Source organism: Strix aluco, chromosome 18, assembly GCF_031877795.1.
Source record: "Strix aluco isolate bStrAlu1 chromosome 18, bStrAlu1.hap1, whole genome shotgun sequence".
NCBI classification, from domain to species: domain Eukaryota; kingdom Metazoa; phylum Chordata; class Aves; order Strigiformes; family Strigidae; genus Strix; species Strix aluco.
In genome coordinates, this window is record NC_133948.1 from 16,851,226 (window position 1) to 16,870,454 (window position 19,229).

General features: G+C 49.8%; 1 protein-coding gene across 1 annotated transcript; it reads right to left on the reverse strand.

Annotated features, from left to right (window-relative positions):
• Positions 1 to 3,234: 3,234 nt before the first annotated feature.
• On the reverse strand, positions 3,235 to 6,341 carry LOC141931701 (sperm acrosome membrane-associated protein 6-like). The gene is made up of 8 exons (XM_074844176.1): positions 6,140 to 6,341; positions 5,561 to 5,635; positions 5,158 to 5,226; positions 4,875 to 4,898; positions 4,712 to 4,789; positions 4,367 to 4,470; positions 3,702 to 3,855; positions 3,235 to 3,389 (listed from the first exon to the last, which is right to left on the reverse strand). Exons 1-8 carry the CDS (start codon positions 6,339 to 6,341, stop codon positions 3,235 to 3,237), a joined length of 861 nt encoding a protein of 286 aa, XP_074700277.1.
• Between the last annotated feature and the right edge of the window lie 12,888 nt (positions 6,342 to 19,229).

The following is a 19,229-nucleotide window of genomic DNA, read 5'->3' on the forward strand; positions in this document are numbered from 1 at the left end:
AGTCACTGCAGCTACAGAGGACGGTCTTGTGAGCCTCGAACTTGACGCCGTCCACGCTGATGGTCACGTCACAGCCGTTCGCCTCCAGGCAGCGATCGCTGAAGCTGGCACAAGCCATCTCCCTCACCTTCCTCTCCGGGCGTGAGGATGAAGAGCTGGCTGGTGCTGAGCTGTCACCCCTGCTGCAGCCCGAGGCAGTGGCAGGTGCTTCTCCCTGCGGCGCTTTGTTGTGGCCCTCCAGCATCGTCCTGGAAACCCTGCCCGGTGGTTCTGGAGTTGCCCCATTATGATGTCACCCCCTCACAACGTCACAGATGCGGGGGAGCGGGACCGGGACCGGCCGTGAGCCCCTCCGCAGGCGACGGGGTCCTGGTCCTTCCGGCCCCTGGCTCCATGGCTGCTATCGGCCTTCACTCAACCGCAGCCCCGGTGACCCGGGACCCCCATCCGCCCCATTTCTGCCCCATTTCTCCCTTAACCTTCATGGGTTAAAACCTCCTGGGTGGAGCCTTCCCGGGGGTGTGGCCTCTCCCCAGGGGGCGGAGCCTTTGCTCTCCCCCCCCCCCCCGCAGCTGTGGGTCTGTCCCGGTGGGGGCGTGGCCTGACCACAGGGGCGTGGCTTGTCCCAGTATTGTCCCAGTAGGGCTGTGGCCTCTCCTGGGGTGTGTCACAGCACAGGGGTGGAGCCTTCACTGTGTTTCCTTTTCCAAACCAGGGGATAAATGGGGGCTTTGAGGGGTGTGGCTTGTCTTGGTGGGTGGGGCCTGCTGCAAGAAGGGTGTGGCCTCTCCAGGGGGTGTGTCCCACCTTGAGGACGGGGCTTTCCCCACTCTCCCTTGCCATAATTGATTATTGAGTGCACTAGCAGGTGTATTCCATCAGGGCCCATGAACTTCCATATGTCCAGTTTGCTTACGTATTCCCTAATCTGATTCTCTTCCACCGAGAGTACGTTTTACTTGCTTCGGACTTTTCCCCTGATCTTCTGGGGCTGCGATTCCTGAAGGCTGGTCTTCCCAGTAAAGATAGAAGTGAAGAACTCGTTGATGACCTCGGCCTTTTCCATGTCCTGTGTCACCAGGGCCCCTGAATGGGGATTGAGCAGCAGACCCACACTTTCCCTAGTATTCCCTTTGTTTACATCCTTGTAGAAATCTCTCTTGCTTCCCTTCACATCTCTTGCCAGATTCAACTCCAGGCCAGCCTTGGCTTTCTCAGCCCCATCCCTGAATGATCGGGCAGCTCTTCATTCCATCAGCCATCATACCCTGCCTCCATCTCTTGAACGCTTCCTTTATATGTCTGAGTTTACTCAGGAACTCCTTGCTCATCCACACAAGCCTTCTGCTACTTTTGCTTGATTTCTTGCTTGTTTGCAGGAAATATATAAGAAAAAACATATGTAACAAAAACATGTCCCCTGTCTTATCTACTTTGCTTTTGGGGTGAGGACTGTGGGCTGCTATCCCCCACTTCCATGGGTTCCTCTGCTTGTGGTGGCAAGCTGGGTGATGCAGAGGATGGCGCATTTCCTCTGTGACTGAAAGGAGTGGGATTTCCACCCCTCCACATCTGCTTGTTAGCAGCAGACGAAATAGGCAGGGATCACAAAACCACAGTGTGTTCCTAATGGGAAACATTATTACTTGGGTAAGGAATGGGAGCTGCAGCCTCCAGGATGAGCCCAGGGTGGCTCTGTCGCGTGGCCAGATGACTGCAGGAGGAGAAGGTCCTTGCCTGAGTCCGGATCGGCCTCTGCAGGATGGGGGAGCACAGGCTGGGTCTTCAGCCCAGAGATCACAGCTCAGGCTTCTCAACCCCCACCAGCACTGACAGCACCAAAGAGTTAAACACAGCTGGAATGTCAGCCCAGGCGCCGGAAGCGTTTTACCAACTGCTTGGGACCAAAGGCACCAACAGCAAATGGGCAACCTCTGCGTACTGTGTTTGCAGCCTGTTTTTTCATATTGTTCTGATAGCTGTTTTTTCTAACGTAAGTCTAGGTACATTTAAAGGCAACATAGAGCGCTGGAGATACCGTGATCACAGTCTTAAGGGATTTTTCTACTCTCTTCTTCACGGAACTTTATAGCATTCCTCCTCTACTGTTTGGCTGTTTCGTTACAGACATAACATTTAAAAAATCTGTAGCAGCAATTTATCCAAATTTAAGTCAACTGGGTTATACAGAGGTAGAAGCGTATGTGGTAAAATGCTTTTAGGCAAACAATTGGAGGAGAAAGAAACTTGGCATTTGTAGTGGCCATGACATAATAAAGGCATTATTATACATTAGTGTCTCTGATACATGAGTATCAAGAGAAAGCTTTCCCGCAGCTGACTTTCCCTTAGTGCTAGCTGTTGGACTGCAGGGTCAGGAGCGTCACAGCTGTTTTTTGGACTGCTTACGTGCTGCCCAGTAGCCAGTTCTTCTGTATGCAAGCCCATAGATTTCTGTATGCAAGCCCAAGACCCCCAGATCTCCATCTCCATCATAATCCAGTTATTTAGAACTCTGCAGTTCTGGTTTTAGACTGTTTTAATTTACACATGCTACTCCCAATGCAAGAAGAGCAACTGCAGGAATTTTGGTCCTCAGGGAGGGAGCGACGCGTCAAGCTCCCCTACGGCAAATCCAGGCATCTGGAATCCCCTGGAGGACCCTGTTGTCCAGATCTGCGGGATGTCCCGGTGTCACGGAGGCCTAGGATGCTCCAGCATTGCCAGGTGGCCCTGGGAGGCAGAAGGAGGAATGGAGAAAGAGGAGGTGAATGGAGAAATCTGGGGTGGGGGGAATCATGGGGCATAGGGGGGGCCCTAGGGGCAACTGATGGGTCTAAGGGTGAAAGTACGGGACCCTGGGGGCAACTGGGTCAACTGACTGTAACTGCAGCCCGCAAAGGGACAGTGGGGGTTCTGGGGAAAAGGGGTGAAAAGTGGCAGGGTCTCAGGGGCAATTAGGGAATTTGGGGGAAGCAAGGCAGCCTGGCGTTGTCCTGGGTGCAAGGGAGGGGTCCTGGAATGGGCCAGAGGACAATGGGAGTCCCAGGGGAAAACAGAGGGCCTTGTGAGTTTAGGAGTCCTGGCAGTCTCTGCGCCACCTTGGACACCTGGGAGCCCTTGCATCTGTAGGGAATCCCGAGGGATCGAGGGTCCAGGGGGGTTTGGGAGTGCCATGCAGGGAGCCCCAGAAGCACGGGGATGACAGGGTAAGGTTCACCAGGTCAGGAGGACTCACACCAGCAGCAGCACGAGCGCCATGAAGCCAAGTGCCAGCCCCAGCCCCAGCGATGCCATGTGGTGCAGGGGAGTCCTGCGTTCGGGCCAGCGCAGCACAGCTCTGAACTGAGCCTGGAGTTCCTGCTCTGCCTCCAGGCTTCCCCCTGATACTGTGGGGACCAAGGCACCTCGGGTCACGGGGCACTGCCCCCCAGGGACCAGGTGTGCCTGCAGCACCTGCTCCAGCCACAGACCTCCCTGCCCCAGGGACCCAGGCGTCCGGGGGCCCCTGCGCCACCCCACGTGCCCCACTGTCCCCAGAGGAGCCGTGCGTCAGGGACCACCTGCTCCACTCCACCTGTGGTGTCCTGGCACCCTGCTCACACCCCCATGCACCCCCCTCCCATGGACCCAGGTGTCTGGGGTCCTGCTCCACCCTCCACTGCTCATTGCCCCCAGGGCACGCAGCTGTCTGGGCTCACCGTTGAGGTAGAAGTACTTGCGGACCAAGGGCTCAGAGAGGACCCCCAGGACACAGGCGACGGTTCCTGGAACGGGGTCCTGGAGGGTCAGACTGAGAGGTCCCTCCACACTCTCCTGCAGCTCATCAAACACTGCCAGATCCTGTGTGCGCAGCTGGGGACGGGGGAACACATCACTGCAGCCTGGTCCACCAGGTACACGAGACAGCATACATGTGCACACAAAGGCACCCGTGTCCTGCACATGCCCATCATGCCCCCTTCATTCTTCTTGTACCCTTTGCTCATGCACACGCATGCACCTTGTGTCCCACACGTGCTCCTTGTGCCCTGTGTGTGTGCACACAGGGCTGCACAAGCAGAGCACATGGAGAAGTCGCTTCCTTCACACACAAGTGCGCACAAGCGCACATGAATCTGCAAACACACGAGTGACCCGCCTCCTGCTTGAGTGCACCCTGCACGTGGGCGGGCACTCGCTTGCATCCTGTGCGTGCTTACACACGTGCTGCTGACAGCACACGTATCTCCTGTACAAGCAATACCCGCATCTATCGATAGCCCTCGCGCCAAGCGCACAGCTGTGTGCACGCAGGCCTTGTTACCCATGCCCAGTCCTCTCACGAATGTCTACGTACACCCTTGCCCACGCCTGTGCAACTCACATCCTTGGCAAACATCCAGGTAACGGGCAGGTCGGACGGGGTGGCAAAGGGCACGTCGCAGTGCAGTGTGATGGCTTCACCCGCGTGGGTCCACGTGTCCTGCACTGGGAGCATGGACAGGCACGTGAGCTCCCACCTGCTCAGTCAGTGACAGAAATGACCGCGCTCCTGGGTGGCTGCACGCGCTCTGGGGCTCGCGGGGGGGTGGCTGGGCACGCACCTTGGCACTCATGGTGGGCCCTGCCCACGTGCCCATGTGTGCAAAATGAGGGTTGCCCCCGAGCCCGGGAGGCACCCAGCTCCGGGATGGGGCTGTGGATGCCTGGGCCCCCCACGGCCCCGTACCTGGGCAGTCCAGGGGAAACTGGCAGTCCACGAGGCGGCAGGTAGCACACTGGAAGACGCGGGCGGCTGGCTGGTACCCTGGGAGGAGAGAGTGCGTGGTCCCAGGGAGAAGGGAGATGTGCTAGGGGACAGGGGGTGGCAAGACAGCGGGATGGGCACTCACCACAGGGCGGGACGCAGGCTGGAGCTGGTGGGGAGGAAGCAGCATTAGACTGGGGATCAGTGGGCATCCACATCCCTGTGACGAGCTGTCAGGGCTCAGCCCTTGTCCAGCCCAGATGGGGTCCCTGGGGGTTTCTCCAGGACGGGGGTGCCCAGGGTGAGGGTCCATGGGGTGTAGATGTGCAGGGTGGGGATGTCTGTGACAGTCCCTTGAGTGGGGGTCCCAGGGCTCAGGGGTTCCCCAGGGGGGGAGTCCTGGGTGGGTGTCCCCACTGGTCCCGTACCTTCCTCCAGCTGGCTCAGCTTCGCCCAGATTGTGTTGACGGCTTCCTGCAGAGACGCCTCAAAAGACTCTGGGGTGTCCCACCAGTCCAGGTGAGACAATGTGCGCTCCTCCCAATCCCCATAAACCCTCCCCGGACCCCGCAGATCCCCTGTACAATTCACCTCGACCCCATATATCCATCCTGGAGTCCCATATATCCCCAAATACCCCCTCAAAACCCCCCAGAAGCTGTATACCTTGAAGGCCACATACCCTCAGATTCCCCAAATATCCCCTTACAGCCCCCAGACCTCCACATAGCCTGTATTTCACCACCCTCCCCATTCAAGGCCTCCACGTCCCATCTCCCGTGCCCCATGTCCTGGCCCTACCCCCTCACATGTCCCACGTCCCCTGCTCACTCATGTTCCTCTGCTTCTCCAGAAAATGCAGGGCATCCATGATGATCTCCCGAAGGGCCTCACGCTGCCTCGACCCTGGGACCAGTAAGGACTGGGGGTTTCCAGGGGTTCCTGGAGTCCTGATCAGGGCTTAGGGATACTGGGAAGGGTCAGGTATCCCTGGGGATTCCTGAGGTCTTAGGTAGGGCCAGAGGGTCCCAGGAAGTCCCCAGGGTGTCCCTGGCCAGGGTTGGGTGATTCTCAGAGTCTCAGGAAAGGTTGGGATTCACAAAGGTCCCTGGGGTCCAGGTTAGGAGTGGGGACACCGTGGCATGGTTGGGAGTCCCTAGGGTGTTTGCCTGGGGTGGGTCCCTGGGGTCCCTGTTTAGGAAAGGGGTCCCCAACTGCCTGGAATCCTGGCTGGCGTCAGTATGAGGGCCTTGGCTGAAGTGGGGAACCCCAGAGGGTTCTCGGGGGTCCTGTTCAGGGTGGGAGACTCTTGGGATGGAGGTCCCTGGTGGGATGGAGGTGCCAGTCAGGATGGGGCTCCTTGGGCAGGGTCCCCATTGGGTTGGGTGTCCCTGGGGTTCCATGACTCACCCACGGTGACAGAGGCAAGTGGCACAGCAGCCTGGACGAGGGCCTCAAGGCACTGTCGATGTCGGGGGTCACTGACGGGGGCCCCAGTAATCTCATGGCAGAGCCGTGACCGCTGAATGGCGGGCCCAAAGCAGAACAGGCAGGTGTGCACCCCAGGGACCCAGGGGGCCAGCACCAGCATCAGGAGCACCCACCACGCCATGGCTCCAAAGCCTAGCACCCAGATGCCTGGGTTTCCAGGCAACAGCAGGGTTACTAGGCGGAGCCCAGGCAACGGGGTTCCAGGGGACAATGGGGGTCCTACGCTGGTCCCAGATGCCCGGGTCCCCTCCTGAGAGGAGTGGGGATTTCCCTGTTAAAAACCTTCGTTCAAACTGCCTTCGAGCACTACATTCATTTTTCTTGGTTTCTCCATCTCTCTAGCCTTTTCCCTGCACCTTTCTTCCTCCTTCTGCTCCTCAGTCTTCTCCCTCATCTTCTTTTCCTGTTTCTAGTCCTCTGCCCTTCTCCCCATCAGCTTAGCCTGAATGCCCAGGTGTCCCTGTGCTCTGGTATTTACCTAGCACTGCCCTAGGGAAGATCCGTGGCTTTAGGGCTAGGGATCATCTGGGAGCTGATCTCCTTACTTAGATGGCAGAGCGAGGTGTAGTTAGAGCAGAGGTTGTTCCCAGCTGGTGCTCTATGCATCTTGTTGAAACCACAGGCTGTGGATCTTATTTTGAGGCGAGGTTTCTTATTCTGTGCTTATTGCTCCCAGGGAGGCTGCACAGGAGTGGTGTTGGGGGCTGGAGGCACAGGTGGGGCCTGCTGTGATTCCTTGTAAATATGAACTGAACTTGTCCTAATGCACTCGAATGAAGCCAGACTGACTGCATGATGTCTGACAAAAAGAGCAACAAGTCAAGGCACTTGTAGCTGGCTTTTTTAGGCAGTCTTCATAGGGAGCTTTTGATATTGATCGATTTCTGGAAGGCAAGACAGCAGTGAGGAAAGAAAACTGCAGCTTGTCTAAATGATTTCTTCACTGTAGGCAGGGTCCAGGCCACCTGCTAAGCAGGGCCTTACTGCAGTTTATGAACACAGAAAATGAGCTATCTGTAAGGAAAGTTTCAGTAGAAGTAAGGCTAAATTTGCACCTCTGTATCTGATGCAAAGAAGAGATTACTGGGCAGGGCCTACATCTCAAATGCATGCCTGTGTTTAATGCAGGCTGTCAGGGTCTTTTCAGGGGTACTTCTGAACTGCAGGTTGTGTGTCTGACTGGTGCTGAGTCCTGGGATGAGCCAGCTCCTGCTGAGAGTTTTAGCTCAGAGGATGTGATAGGCTGGAAACCATCTTTGTTGTGGACCCCAGATGTCAGAGGTGTGGACATGTTGCCGATGGCCCCTGGCCTGGAGATGTGGGAAGTCTTGCCAGCAGTCTGGTCAGGATTTTGTTTTCTGCTGGAACGGGTTTCCAGATGGCTTTAACAAACGATTGCCTTTCTGCTTGCTGTGGCTCTCTGCAGCAGGGCCCTCCTGTCTGTTTGGATTTAACCAGTGTAAGGGCTTTGCAGGAGGACTGGCTAAAACAGCCTTCTCTCGATGGAGATCACTAGCATTTGTGTAGAAAAGCAGAGGTTCAGTCAGGAAAGCTCATAGTGTAGTGTTGTGCTCAGACCATGATCTCTGTCTCCTGGAGATACTGATCAGCTGGACTCACACTCCAACTAAATCTTTCCGAGTCCTACAGAACAGAGTCCCACGGGCTCATGATGTTGTAGTTAGAGTGCCCAATGGCAGTGTTTGATTTGCCATCGCTTTGCCAAGGCAAAGCCCATTTCAAGATAACAGTCCCACAAAACTCCAGGACTGCAGTCTTCTCAGTCTTTTGCAGCCTTCACACTGCCAGGGTGTTGATGCTGTTTCATCAGAAGTGAGGTTCGGCCTAATCCTGGGATTTCTTTCCTGGCCTGTCTGGACTAAGCAACCCCTGGTCATTCACTAACTGGTCCTGCTCTACCTTCAGCCTAGGTAACTTTCTGTTCCTCATTCCCCTCTTCTTCTGAATGAAACATCACAGTTGTGATAAACATGAAAAGGCTGAATGTTTACACCGTTAGATCTCATATGCGTGTTGTTTCCTTGTACAAATATTATTTTATAGAATAGCCTCTTCATTTCCCTGTTCTGTGTTAGTAGCTCTGAACATTTAATTTGGTCTACAGGAGTCTACTGAACCCTGAAGCAGTGTTCAGAAGGAGGCCTTACCAGGGATTTCTTCAAACGCATTAAAATAAAAGCTGCTTGCTCCCAGCAGCCAAGCAACTGCACACCCACGACGTCCCATTTCACCTCCTGGACACACACCACCGCTGGCTTCCGGCTCTCTGCCTGGCTCGTGCCCTGCACCGGGGAGGAAGAAAGGTCCTACGTCGGCAGCTGCAGTGCCTGCACACTGGGAGAGAGCTGTAACGAGGAATTTTAATGGGCACTAAATACAACAGGCAACTTGCCCGTGTTTCAGCCAGTGCCTGCTCTGGGGTCTGCGAGGCAGGCGGTGCTCCAAGGGGCTCTTTACAGGAGCTGTCTGCAGGTTTATGCCAGGGGTACTGAAAGAAGGAGCAGAGCCATGTCTGTCACTGTTTTACAGGACATTTCAAGACAAAGCCCCAGACAAACCCCCACCTCTAGCCAATTATTAATAGCATTCCTGACAGACACCTTTAGGCAGCAAGGAAACATTGCTAAGGGCATTCAGCACTGCAGGAGTTGGACATATTTAGGCCATTTAAAACAATCTATTTTGGCACGTCTGCTGCAGATGTCCAGTAGAGAAGGCGTTAGTCTGGCAGACTCAAGGAGTGGTTTTTGTTTGTTCTCTCTTAATTTTGTGATACATGACCTTGGGTTAGTCCTCAGGGTTGTATCTCCCTCTACTCTGAATTGAGGAGAAGGATGTTTACCAGCATTTATTAACTCTTCAAGATCTAAGTGTCATCGAGATGTTGTTAATGAATGTCACTGTGATACATTCCACCTATTGCCTATGTGTGTTTTTGCAGCTCTGCCTTCAGAGACTGGAGCTGACAAGGAATTAGACACTGAAGATGTTAAGGCTGACTCAGGGCTCTTTGTACCATGCTCTATTCTGTAATTTGGCTCCTGCCTGAAGGCATGAATAAGATCCCCAAACACTAACAAGCTAATCCAGCCGTGCTGAGAGCAGAGCCCTACCCCAGCACCACTTTCCGAAGGCTGATGGGCTTCCAGTAGCCAGTCGTATCCTCTTCTGCTTTAGGACACTGGCGCGCACCCTGCAGCAGTGAAAAAAGTTGATGTTCACAGCTGCCTGGTACCTCTCAGCTCTTCAGGAGATGCCAGTTCCCATCTCTCCCCACAGGGTGATGGAAGGGAGCATGTACAGGTACCTGCTGTGCCCCTTGGCCCTCCTGCAGTGCGAGGTATGACCAGCACTGACCCAGCCTGGGTGGTCACAAGCCTTTCATTGCACTGACTGCTGTGAGAAAGGAACAGGCTTGTGGACATGTCCGAAGCTGATGGTGCATCCATCAACACCCTTTGGTGCTTCTGAAAGTAATACTTTCCCTTTCAAAAGTGTGTAATGAGAATTTACCAGAGTGGATATGCTAGTCCTCAGGTTTGGACTAGAGTTCATGTTTTAATTAACAGTATAGGAAGCTGAACAGGGTGGGATTTGATGCTTGTCTCCAGATGACATTTGTGGTTTGCTTTCCTATTTAATTTCTGATTGTATTTCATATAACCAACATGAAGCAGTTTTATCTCATTTTCATCTTTCAGTCCAGAGATCTGGAGAAACTGAGAATGACATCACTTCTGCAAATAGCAAGTGTAATTCTGTAGCAAAAGGTGGTCAGAATATTTCTTGGTGACAGTGTCAGATGTAGCCATTACAGCTTCAGCTGAAATTGGTTGCTTAGCCATTATATAGATGAAGTGCCCCATAGGTCTTTGTAGGTAATTCTGCTTAGATCTATCCTACATCACAAACAACCCATGCACTTCCCAGCAGCCAGTATGTTCGCTCTTGGAGGGTTCCAAAGGTTGGGACAGCACCAGATGTTGCAAATTGGATTTGTAGGGAGTAATGGATGTATGACCCCAAAAACGAACACCAGGAAATGCCCGAATCAGTCGAGGCCTCAGAGAGAGACTGGAAAAAAGCAAGACTGAAAGAGCTAGAGAGGGAAAGAGCACAACTGGTAGGGCTCTGTGCTGTGGTACCATTGCCTGCCCTCCCGTGTGATTTGGAGGAGACAAAAGCTTCATCTCCCAACTGCAGCCTGGCAGCAATGACACGTGTCGGAGTCTACACACAGATTTGTGCAGGCAGGGTCAGGTTAGGGCAGTGTTATCCCAGGATGTCACCTGCATCTACTTTTCCCTGCTGCAGCCACACAAATGGTGGCAACTGGCGGAGAGACTGGAGTGTTGAGTTTTGCCCTAAAATAGTCAGTTCTCCATTGATATTCTGCAGGCAGTAAATTGTACCCAGCTGCTCCACAACATAAACGTTGCCTCTCTGTTCTGCTGTGTGTCACTTACTCTTGTATAATGCATTTCTCACTCATTTCCATATTTTTCCCCATTGTAGTGATAAACTAATAAATCTGGGAAATTTGGAAGATGTTTTGTAAAACCCATTTGCTGACTCCAGTATTATTCAGAAGTTTGTTGTTTTTTTTTTTTTTTTTTTCCTGAGAGAGACAGCAAATAATTGAACAAATAGTTTTCAAGTTCTTTCTATTTGGCATCTTCTGAAGTGGGGGCATTTTTTCACTTCTTTCAAAATGTTTGTAAACTTTTGCATTGACAATTATATGAAGACATCAAAATAATCACTAAAATTTTTATATTTAATGAAAACTTAGTTATAAGCAAATGAAAAATGTCAATAGGATTCTAAATAATAACTTCCAAGAAAAAAAAATACAAAAATTTCACAGCTGGTCACACTGAAGCCTAAATTTTATTCTGTTTTATCTCTCCCTTGATGAAAACATGATAGTCATAATAAGGTAGCTGTTGTGTTCCAAAATCAGTATTTTAAGTCCTATTCCAGGTGAAACCTGCAGGCTCAGCACATTCTTATTACTTCTACCCTGGGCATCAGAAACAGTTATTACCTTGTTCATATTAATACCTCTAAGTTGGTGCTTTCATCAGGTCAGAAAAACTCCCCATGTTTTTTTCAGATGGAGAGCAGCAACAGCTTCTGGCTAAGGCCCAGCTCAGGACCCAGGTGTGAAAATGAACAGCAGTTCAGGACCAGAGCACCTCTAGTTCTCGGTGGGAGGTGAAAGGTGATGGTCTCTTCCAGGCGTGAATCTCTGCAGCTGCTCCTTTCCTTCTTTCAGTACTGTGGTGGTAGTTAATCAAATATATTGTTCCTCTATGCCTCAGAGCAGTGTCTTTCCTCTACAGACTTCCCCTTTCTAATTTTCCTTCAGTCCTTCATCATATTCAGCCTGGAGTGAATATCTCAAAGACTTTTTCATTCATTTCATCTGAGCCTGTTGGGGTACTGGGGCAAAGTCCTTCCCTCTGTAACAAAATAAATCCCGTAAAACCAGTGGAGATAAATGAGGGAGCTAACCGTGATGGCCCTGGTCCCCACTGTGTGGGCAGCTGGAAGTCCCACCATGGTGGGGGGTGATGCTGGAGCCAGCTCCAACATCTGGTGAAGGCTGACCCAGCCTGGGGCCAGGAGGGAGGAGGACTGGAGACCCCAGATTTGGCAGGTCTCATGCTCTTCTCTCTCAGTTGCAGCATCTCCTGGGGTCTCCCTGTCTGTCAGGCAGGTGGAGAAACCCCCCTGCAGATGAACAGGGGTGGGACACCGTGGTGGCTGATCAGATCAGTGTCCTGCTGAGATGGGAAGGAAGTGGGCCTTGTGTAAATGCCAGGCTGAACTGTGGGCCACCAGCACGCACCTCAAGTGTAGTTCTCCTACCATAAATAAAAGTAGCACCAATAGCCCAGGAAGATTTTCAGAGGATGAAAGAATAAACGGATAAAGCAATTACAGAAAAAGGCAAATTAAAGTATTAGAGCTTGACGGGCTCCTTATTTTTTCCCCTCTTCTCTTTGAATTACTTTTCACTCTTAATTTCCTTACATCAGATTACAGCCCGGTCATCTGTCAGTGATGACAATCTCACTTGGGCACCTGTCCTGGCTGCTGCCACGTGGTGCTGCCGCGCGGGGGGACGCCGTCCACGTGGCGGGGGGGTATGAGGAGAGCTGGGTTTCACCCGAGTATCAGCACCATGCTTTAATTTTCCCGGCACATTACTGTGAATCTGGACGTAGGCTGGGGATTGCAAAAATATAAAATTAAAGCCTAAAAAGCTAGCTGTGTGATAATGAATGAGATACTGCTGACCTGTGGGCTTTCTCTCTCTTCTGGGTAATTATAGAGGAATAATTGTATAAATCTTAGTTGGATTTCCTGCTCCTTTTTCTCTTGGAAATGGATGGCTCTGTTGTGTTTCTGTTCCCCAGGCTGGAGGATTGTTTTAATTTAAATGCAACTTTACGATGCTTTGCTGCTGTAACAAGTAGAATTTAAAAAAACCCCACACCAAACAACAAAGAAAGAGAGTGAAGCTTTTTGATAACTTAGTCATTTATCACACTAGCTGGTAACTGCTGTTCTTGTGTCTGAACTGGAGTTTGTTACACTGCCTGAATGCAGTTCCCAGCAGGCTCTTGCCAAAGGCTTTGGATTTCTTCTTTGGCTTTCTCTGGTCCAAGGGCAATACTCCCCAAATTGTCTGTTCCGGTTGATTAACATTTTGGGGGACAGCACATTGACAGACCTGGTCATGTTATGGCTGAGGGTGGCTTTATGCAGTGGTGATTTCTGTCCTCTTCTGTTGCTCCCCTGAGTTTGAGGGATCCCAGCACCTCCCCTCAGCCAGGCGGGCAGAGGCAGGGCTTGCACCCAGGCTGCTGCAAACAGCGGCTTCTCCATGGGGGTGGTAAAAGACATGGTACTTGGGTTTTTTTTCTTCTGGAATTTGGTAATTATGTTTGATCTTTTAATATCAGTGTTAAGCAGTTAGGATCCAACACCTACCTTGTACTGGTGTCTCTCACCCAATGTTTCATCACTGTATTAAATACAATATATTTAATATATGTTAATATATTATATAAATTTTCATCCTCTGTTTTAGCCCAGCTTTGCAAGTGATTGCAGCAACTTCTGATCTCAAAGTATCTCCCTTAAACCTGTTAAAGAAAAACCTTTGGACTTCTTGCAATGTTCCTTATTAAGACTAAGAATTACGACACTGCTCTGCAGCCCTCTCCCCCCGCTCAGCACACCACGTGTTACCCAGAAAGACCTTTTCCCCTGGCCCAGGAGGGGAAGACAAATACTGTAATCAGGTGCAGGATGAACCTGGGGCGTAAAACAGCGTCTCCTCATACAAGATTTGTAGTTGTGGAGTGCTGCTGCGGGCCCTGCTAATCCACTCGCTCCTTATTAGGAACTTCTGGGCAGTTTTACTGCAAACTGCTACTTTTAAGTGGGGCTTGCTCAGGCAGAGGCAGGACAGCAAGTGCAAGAGGAGCCTGACAAGGCTTTGGCAGCTGGGAAATGCAGAACTGAATTGCAGCTGGGATGCTGGGAGGAGAGAGTAACACAAAAATGCCAGAGAAAGTGGGATTTTGGTGAGCACCAAATGAAATTTGTTTGCAGGCTGGATGCAGACAAGAGCCTGCTCAAATGGCAAGGCTGGCCAAGGGTGATGCTTTCAGCTTCAGCATCCTGAGGATTTTAGGCTCCCAGCAGTGTTTGTTTGTGTGACACTCTTCAGATGAAGCTGCCTTCAGGTTTTGGCACCCAAGGCCATGGCTCAAGGCAAGTCCATTATGTATGACCTGAATTCCCTGCTTTGGGCTCAGATTAGATTGCATTAAATCCCAGTGTAGGCACTCTTCAGTGTGGTTTAATTCAGTGTATCTTCAGATTCAGCATTAAACTAAATCAAATTAGTGCTGTTCTGATTCCGAATAAGAAAGTGCCTATGAGAGGCCTTAATATCAGTTTGAGTAACCACTTCGAAGTTACACCTTTAATTCATTTAAATTTTTGAAGTGCTTAAAAGCTTGTCTACACATCGTTTGTGAATGCTTTCCTTATCTAGGATGCTCTATCTGATGGAAAAGAGATTGGATACAGGTTGGGTAGGAGAGGGTGGATAAAGGCTGGTTGGTTTTGTGGTGCTGTCAAGTTTTATTTTAAATTGCTTTAGGGTGTTTTCTTGATAGTTTTCCATTAAAGCAAAATGAAATGCTAGCATTTCTGGTCTAAGCAACTGCAGAGGAAAACTTTGTATATGTACATACACCTATGAATGTAAAATCTCTAAAAGCAGATGATCACAATTTTTTGAAGCATTCAATTCTAAGTTTATTTCTTGATTGTGAGGAGCATAAACAAGTTTTCTAAACACACAGAGGCCCCTAAACTGTGCTTTTTAGCTCTCTCATAAAGATGAAACTTTTGATATTTCCATGCACCAAAAAGGCTAAGAAAGTCTTTTTTTAAAAAAACCTCTTCATAATCCTTTCACAGGCTTCTGTTTTCTACAAAACTTGCCATCTAATCAATATGACCAGATTCTACTTAATTAACAACACTGAACTAAAAAGCCAGGATCATCCCAGACTGGGTGGTAACTCTCTGCAGATGACTGAGGGAAACTTCTGCTGATGGGAGGAGGCATTACAGCTCCCACTTCCACTCCTAAACAAACACACCAAAGGCTGTAACTTCTTGTTTCCTAACAATATTCTCTCTGCATCTGCAGCTGAAGTTCTGGCTGTGAGACATCCAGAACCTGTTCGTTGCATTTAAAAGATAACTATTTGTAGAATAGATAACAGCATGTAGAATATAAGTCTGTGTGTCTGAATAAGGAAAAGCTACTTATATAATCCATTAGCAAGCTGCTGGTCTGCAGTTTCTTGGTAATGAGATAAAGAGCAGGCATGGAACACCTTTCCCACAGTAGCTGCAAATGCTCCCATGTGTTCTTCCCTCTGAAATTGTATTTGCTTGTTGCTGCTGGTGGAATAACATCCCATTAGTAGGGAAAACCTGAAGAAGCCACGAAGGGCAGCAGTGTCCAGGACTGAGGGCCTTGAAGGAACTGCACCTGGGCTCCTTTTTGGGGAGGGGAGGATAAAAAAAAGGTATAAAGTGCAGATCCCAGGCAGAGGAACCCCCTCCTGACCTGCTGCTAAAGCTCTCCAAGCAGGAAAGACTTCTGTATCTTCTGACCCAGCAACCTGGTTAGATCCAAAGCCTTCTTCAGAGCTCAAAGCATTCCCTCTCCATTCCATTCTAACCGGTGAAGCTGTCAGGTCCAGCTGATTATTTCTTTTCTTTCACTACTCCTTTTCTGGAGGAGTTCATGTATTTAAAAGCTATGTTGTCTTATTTACTACAGAAACAAGGACACTTCGTCTAAAGATGAATGCTACGTGTGAAGGGAAGGAAGACCGAAGTCTGTTTAGTGAAAAATCTCTTCCTTTAGCTTTCCTTAAATCACTTTATTTCTTTTTAGCCCCCACGACTAGCTGCCTCTTCACTCAGAGTATCACGCTGTTTCCGTAGGAAGTCTCTTGGCCAGGAGCATGTCCTTTCCTTCAAGCAACAAACCAGAGAATTGAACAAAAGAGCATCTCTAGAAAATGTTTTTTCTCTTTCCTTGACCTAAACTCAAATTGCATGCAACAGGCTCCTGAAGGCAGTGAAATATAACCCTTCCAGCCCTTCTCTTTCCCGTTCCCTGTCCCTAGTCTGGGTCCTTGCCTCCTTGCTCAGTTTGGATCCAATTCTGCTCTAGTTTAGCTGAGCCTGGAAGCAGTGCCTACAGCTTTAGAGCTGGGGATGCACTTCAAGGTCACAGCCTGCTACCTCCTCTGGGACAAGGAACTTGCTGGCCTGCTGTGGCTGTAGGAGTAGTTCTGGCTGTTAGAGCTCCACGGTAAACCAAGCACTGATACAGAGAAATGATTACTTGTTTTGAGATTTATTTACTTATAGCAAACTGCTTAGCAACTTATTTACTTATAGCAACTTATAGTACTACTTATAGTATTTTTTAATATTGCTAAGAATCCTGCTGGCCCAGACTGTTCTGTGGAATTTTACCAAGGACTGCTGTGTCCATCAAAACAAAGCAGTTTACTGTGAAAATCTACCAAGAACTGCAGTGTTCAGCAAAATATCATGTTTTTGTCCTTGGGAAACAGATGTGCTCTGACTAGTTGGGTCTTGGTAATGAGTAAAGATGGTCATATACGGACGGTAGAAGTTCCATTGGTTCTCTTAGATAAGATAGAATGAGTAAACCGGCTGAAAACACTCTTGTTATTCAAGAAATTGGCCAGGAGAACCTGCGCATGCTCTGGGGAAAAGTACAAGGTGAGGAGGACTGTGAGCCTTCCTCCAACAGACCCCAGAGATGCCCCCCAGGAAGCAATGCGCAGGTGCAAAGAGAACATAAACTGCTGACCCCAGCCTCTAGAGCTAACCCAGCCTCACTCATGCATATGTATGTTTGTGTTATGTAATCAATGAATATGTATATCCACACTCAGTAAGTTTTTGGTAAAATGTGCTGGGGGTGTGCAAGCTTTGTGGAGAAATCCCCTTGCACCCCGGTGCCGGAGTAAACATACCTGCTGTATAACTCTCTCTGAGTTGTAGAGTCTGTTTTCTGCAAGTCAGCACCCCCTCCCTTTGGGGGTCACATATGATAGCTGGTGCACACAGCCAGACACCTTGCATGGGGTGTCAGATAAAATTGCCCTTGACTTTAGGGAGCTGAAGGACAATATAGACTTTGGTAGAAGTGAGCAGGTTTTGCATGCTGGTATCTGCTTCAGTTTCCCCATGGTTCTTCAGCAGTTTTGGGGATTCTGTATTTTTGTGGGGCCACCCAGCTCTAGGGCAGCCTTTGCTTCCCAGCCCATGGCATCTCAGGAGTCTAATGCCTCCAGTTCCGATAGCATCACCCGTAGGAGGTGTCTCCCAACTACTCCATCAAATTTCCCTTTTTCTCTCCCGTCTCCACTTGACTGGTAATTTAGCTTTAAAACAGATACATACATCTCATTCCTTTGTTTGGTTCTGGGGATATTGTGGCTTCGTATCCTTCTGGTGTTGGGATCCTTCCTGCCCAACTACCGTCCTTCATGTCAGCAGTGACCTGCTAGGGCAGAGTCATTAAAAATTTAGTGCTGCATTTTCTATGATCTGTAGCTTCCTTCAGGCAATGGTTTTAACAGGGTCTCTGCCAGCCTATGACTGATGTATTGCTCCACAGAAGTTGGAGTGATGCATGGATTTCCTCGAGCAGAGTGCCCTCCCTTGTCCCATCCTTGGCTGCACATCTGAAGTGACGTGAAGCTGCAGGGAAGTGATTTTCCTTGTGCTCTCCAGCAACCAGTGGAGACACAAAAAGCTCTTAAGAGAGTTTGGAGATGTGAAGGAGCATCTGATAGATGTGGCAGTTTCCAAGTACTGTGAGCCTGACACCACTTTGTTAGAGGAGTTAAGAGGAAGGGCAGAGCCTGAGCGATCAGCTGTGATCAAAGATGTGACCTGGGGTGGACCAGCATCTGCTTCAGACAGATAATTCAGGAAGGTGTGGGGAGAAATCCACCCACTGCCAGCTTCTCTGTGGCAGCTTTCCCATCTCTCATTACCAGATTCATCATCATCGGAGTCTAGTGATGAGGAAGGCAGATGAGACCTAAAAGTAATTATTTCAAAAAATCTGGGGAACGCTGCCCTTTGGGAGTCTGTCATACAGTTGAGCTACATGATGTTATAGAACTTGGTCCTTTAATTTCTACTTCCCTGGGACAAATGTATAAAGGCTGGAGCTGGTGGGTGGAGGGAGAGGAGGTTTCTCTGTTTCATCTTGCAGCCATCCTTGAGCCCCCTTAGGTTAGACACAGTCCAATCCCCACTTTAAAGGCAGCTTTGGAAAACTTTCCCACAGATGCTTACAGCCAAGATTGCTTCAAATCCACTCTGTCCCACTTCATTTCACATAATTAGGAGCTGTGACTTCCTTGATCTGACTCTTTGTGTCTTGAAATGAGATTTTTCAAAGCAGCAACCCACCAAGGAGAAATTAAAAGCAAACTGATGATCCATGTGGGATGGCTCTGACCTCCTGGTATTAAAGGATTGACCAACTTCTTGCTAAATTCACTTAATCTTCCTTTTTCCCCTATCACTTTTTTAAAAAAATAAAAGGTGTTATACTTAAGGAGAAATACAAATCCACTTATGTATTCAGCACCCACCTTCCCTTTGTTTATTGTCATCACTTTTGCATCCTGTGATCCTGAATCAAGTCTGAACTCAGAGGAAAGGGCAGAGCTGGGTATCAACTACAGGTGCAAAAATGCTGGGCTTGAATCAGACCAAAGTCTCCCGCACACTGCAGCAAACTTATGGCAGGGAGAAAATGGAACAGATTTCCCAGTTGAGGGGGGTCTTGTCTGGGCGCAAAGCCATCCTTTCTGGAAACTAAAGAGAACGGCAGAGGCTTGAACTTCTGGGGAGCAATGAAGATAATTGTGGCTCAGGTACAGACCCAAGATGTAAGAAACGTGATTTCTTTTGATCTGACCTTAGGCAAATTGATTTTGCAGTTCTGCCTTCGTGCAGAAGAGTGTGAGCCTCAGACATTTGACCCTTTTCTTATGCTCCTCTGCTGCTTCACTATCTGCATCTCCAGCCTCGGCAAGGCAGGGACCTCCCCATGCATACGTGGGGATATGAGCCCAGGTTAGTGCACCACGGCTGAAGTGCACCTTTTAGGAGCACTGCACCAAAAAGAGCATTACTGAGAAATGGGGAGCACCTTGGGTGACAGGCTGTGGCTCAGTGCTGGGAATGGGGAGCTCTGGTCACTCGTGTCTCACCCCAGCCCTCCGAGACCTCAAACTGGGTGCCAGTGTCTACAGGGACCTGGACACCTTCCTGAAATCTGCCTTAAACACTTCCTGCAGGCACAGAAAAGAAATAT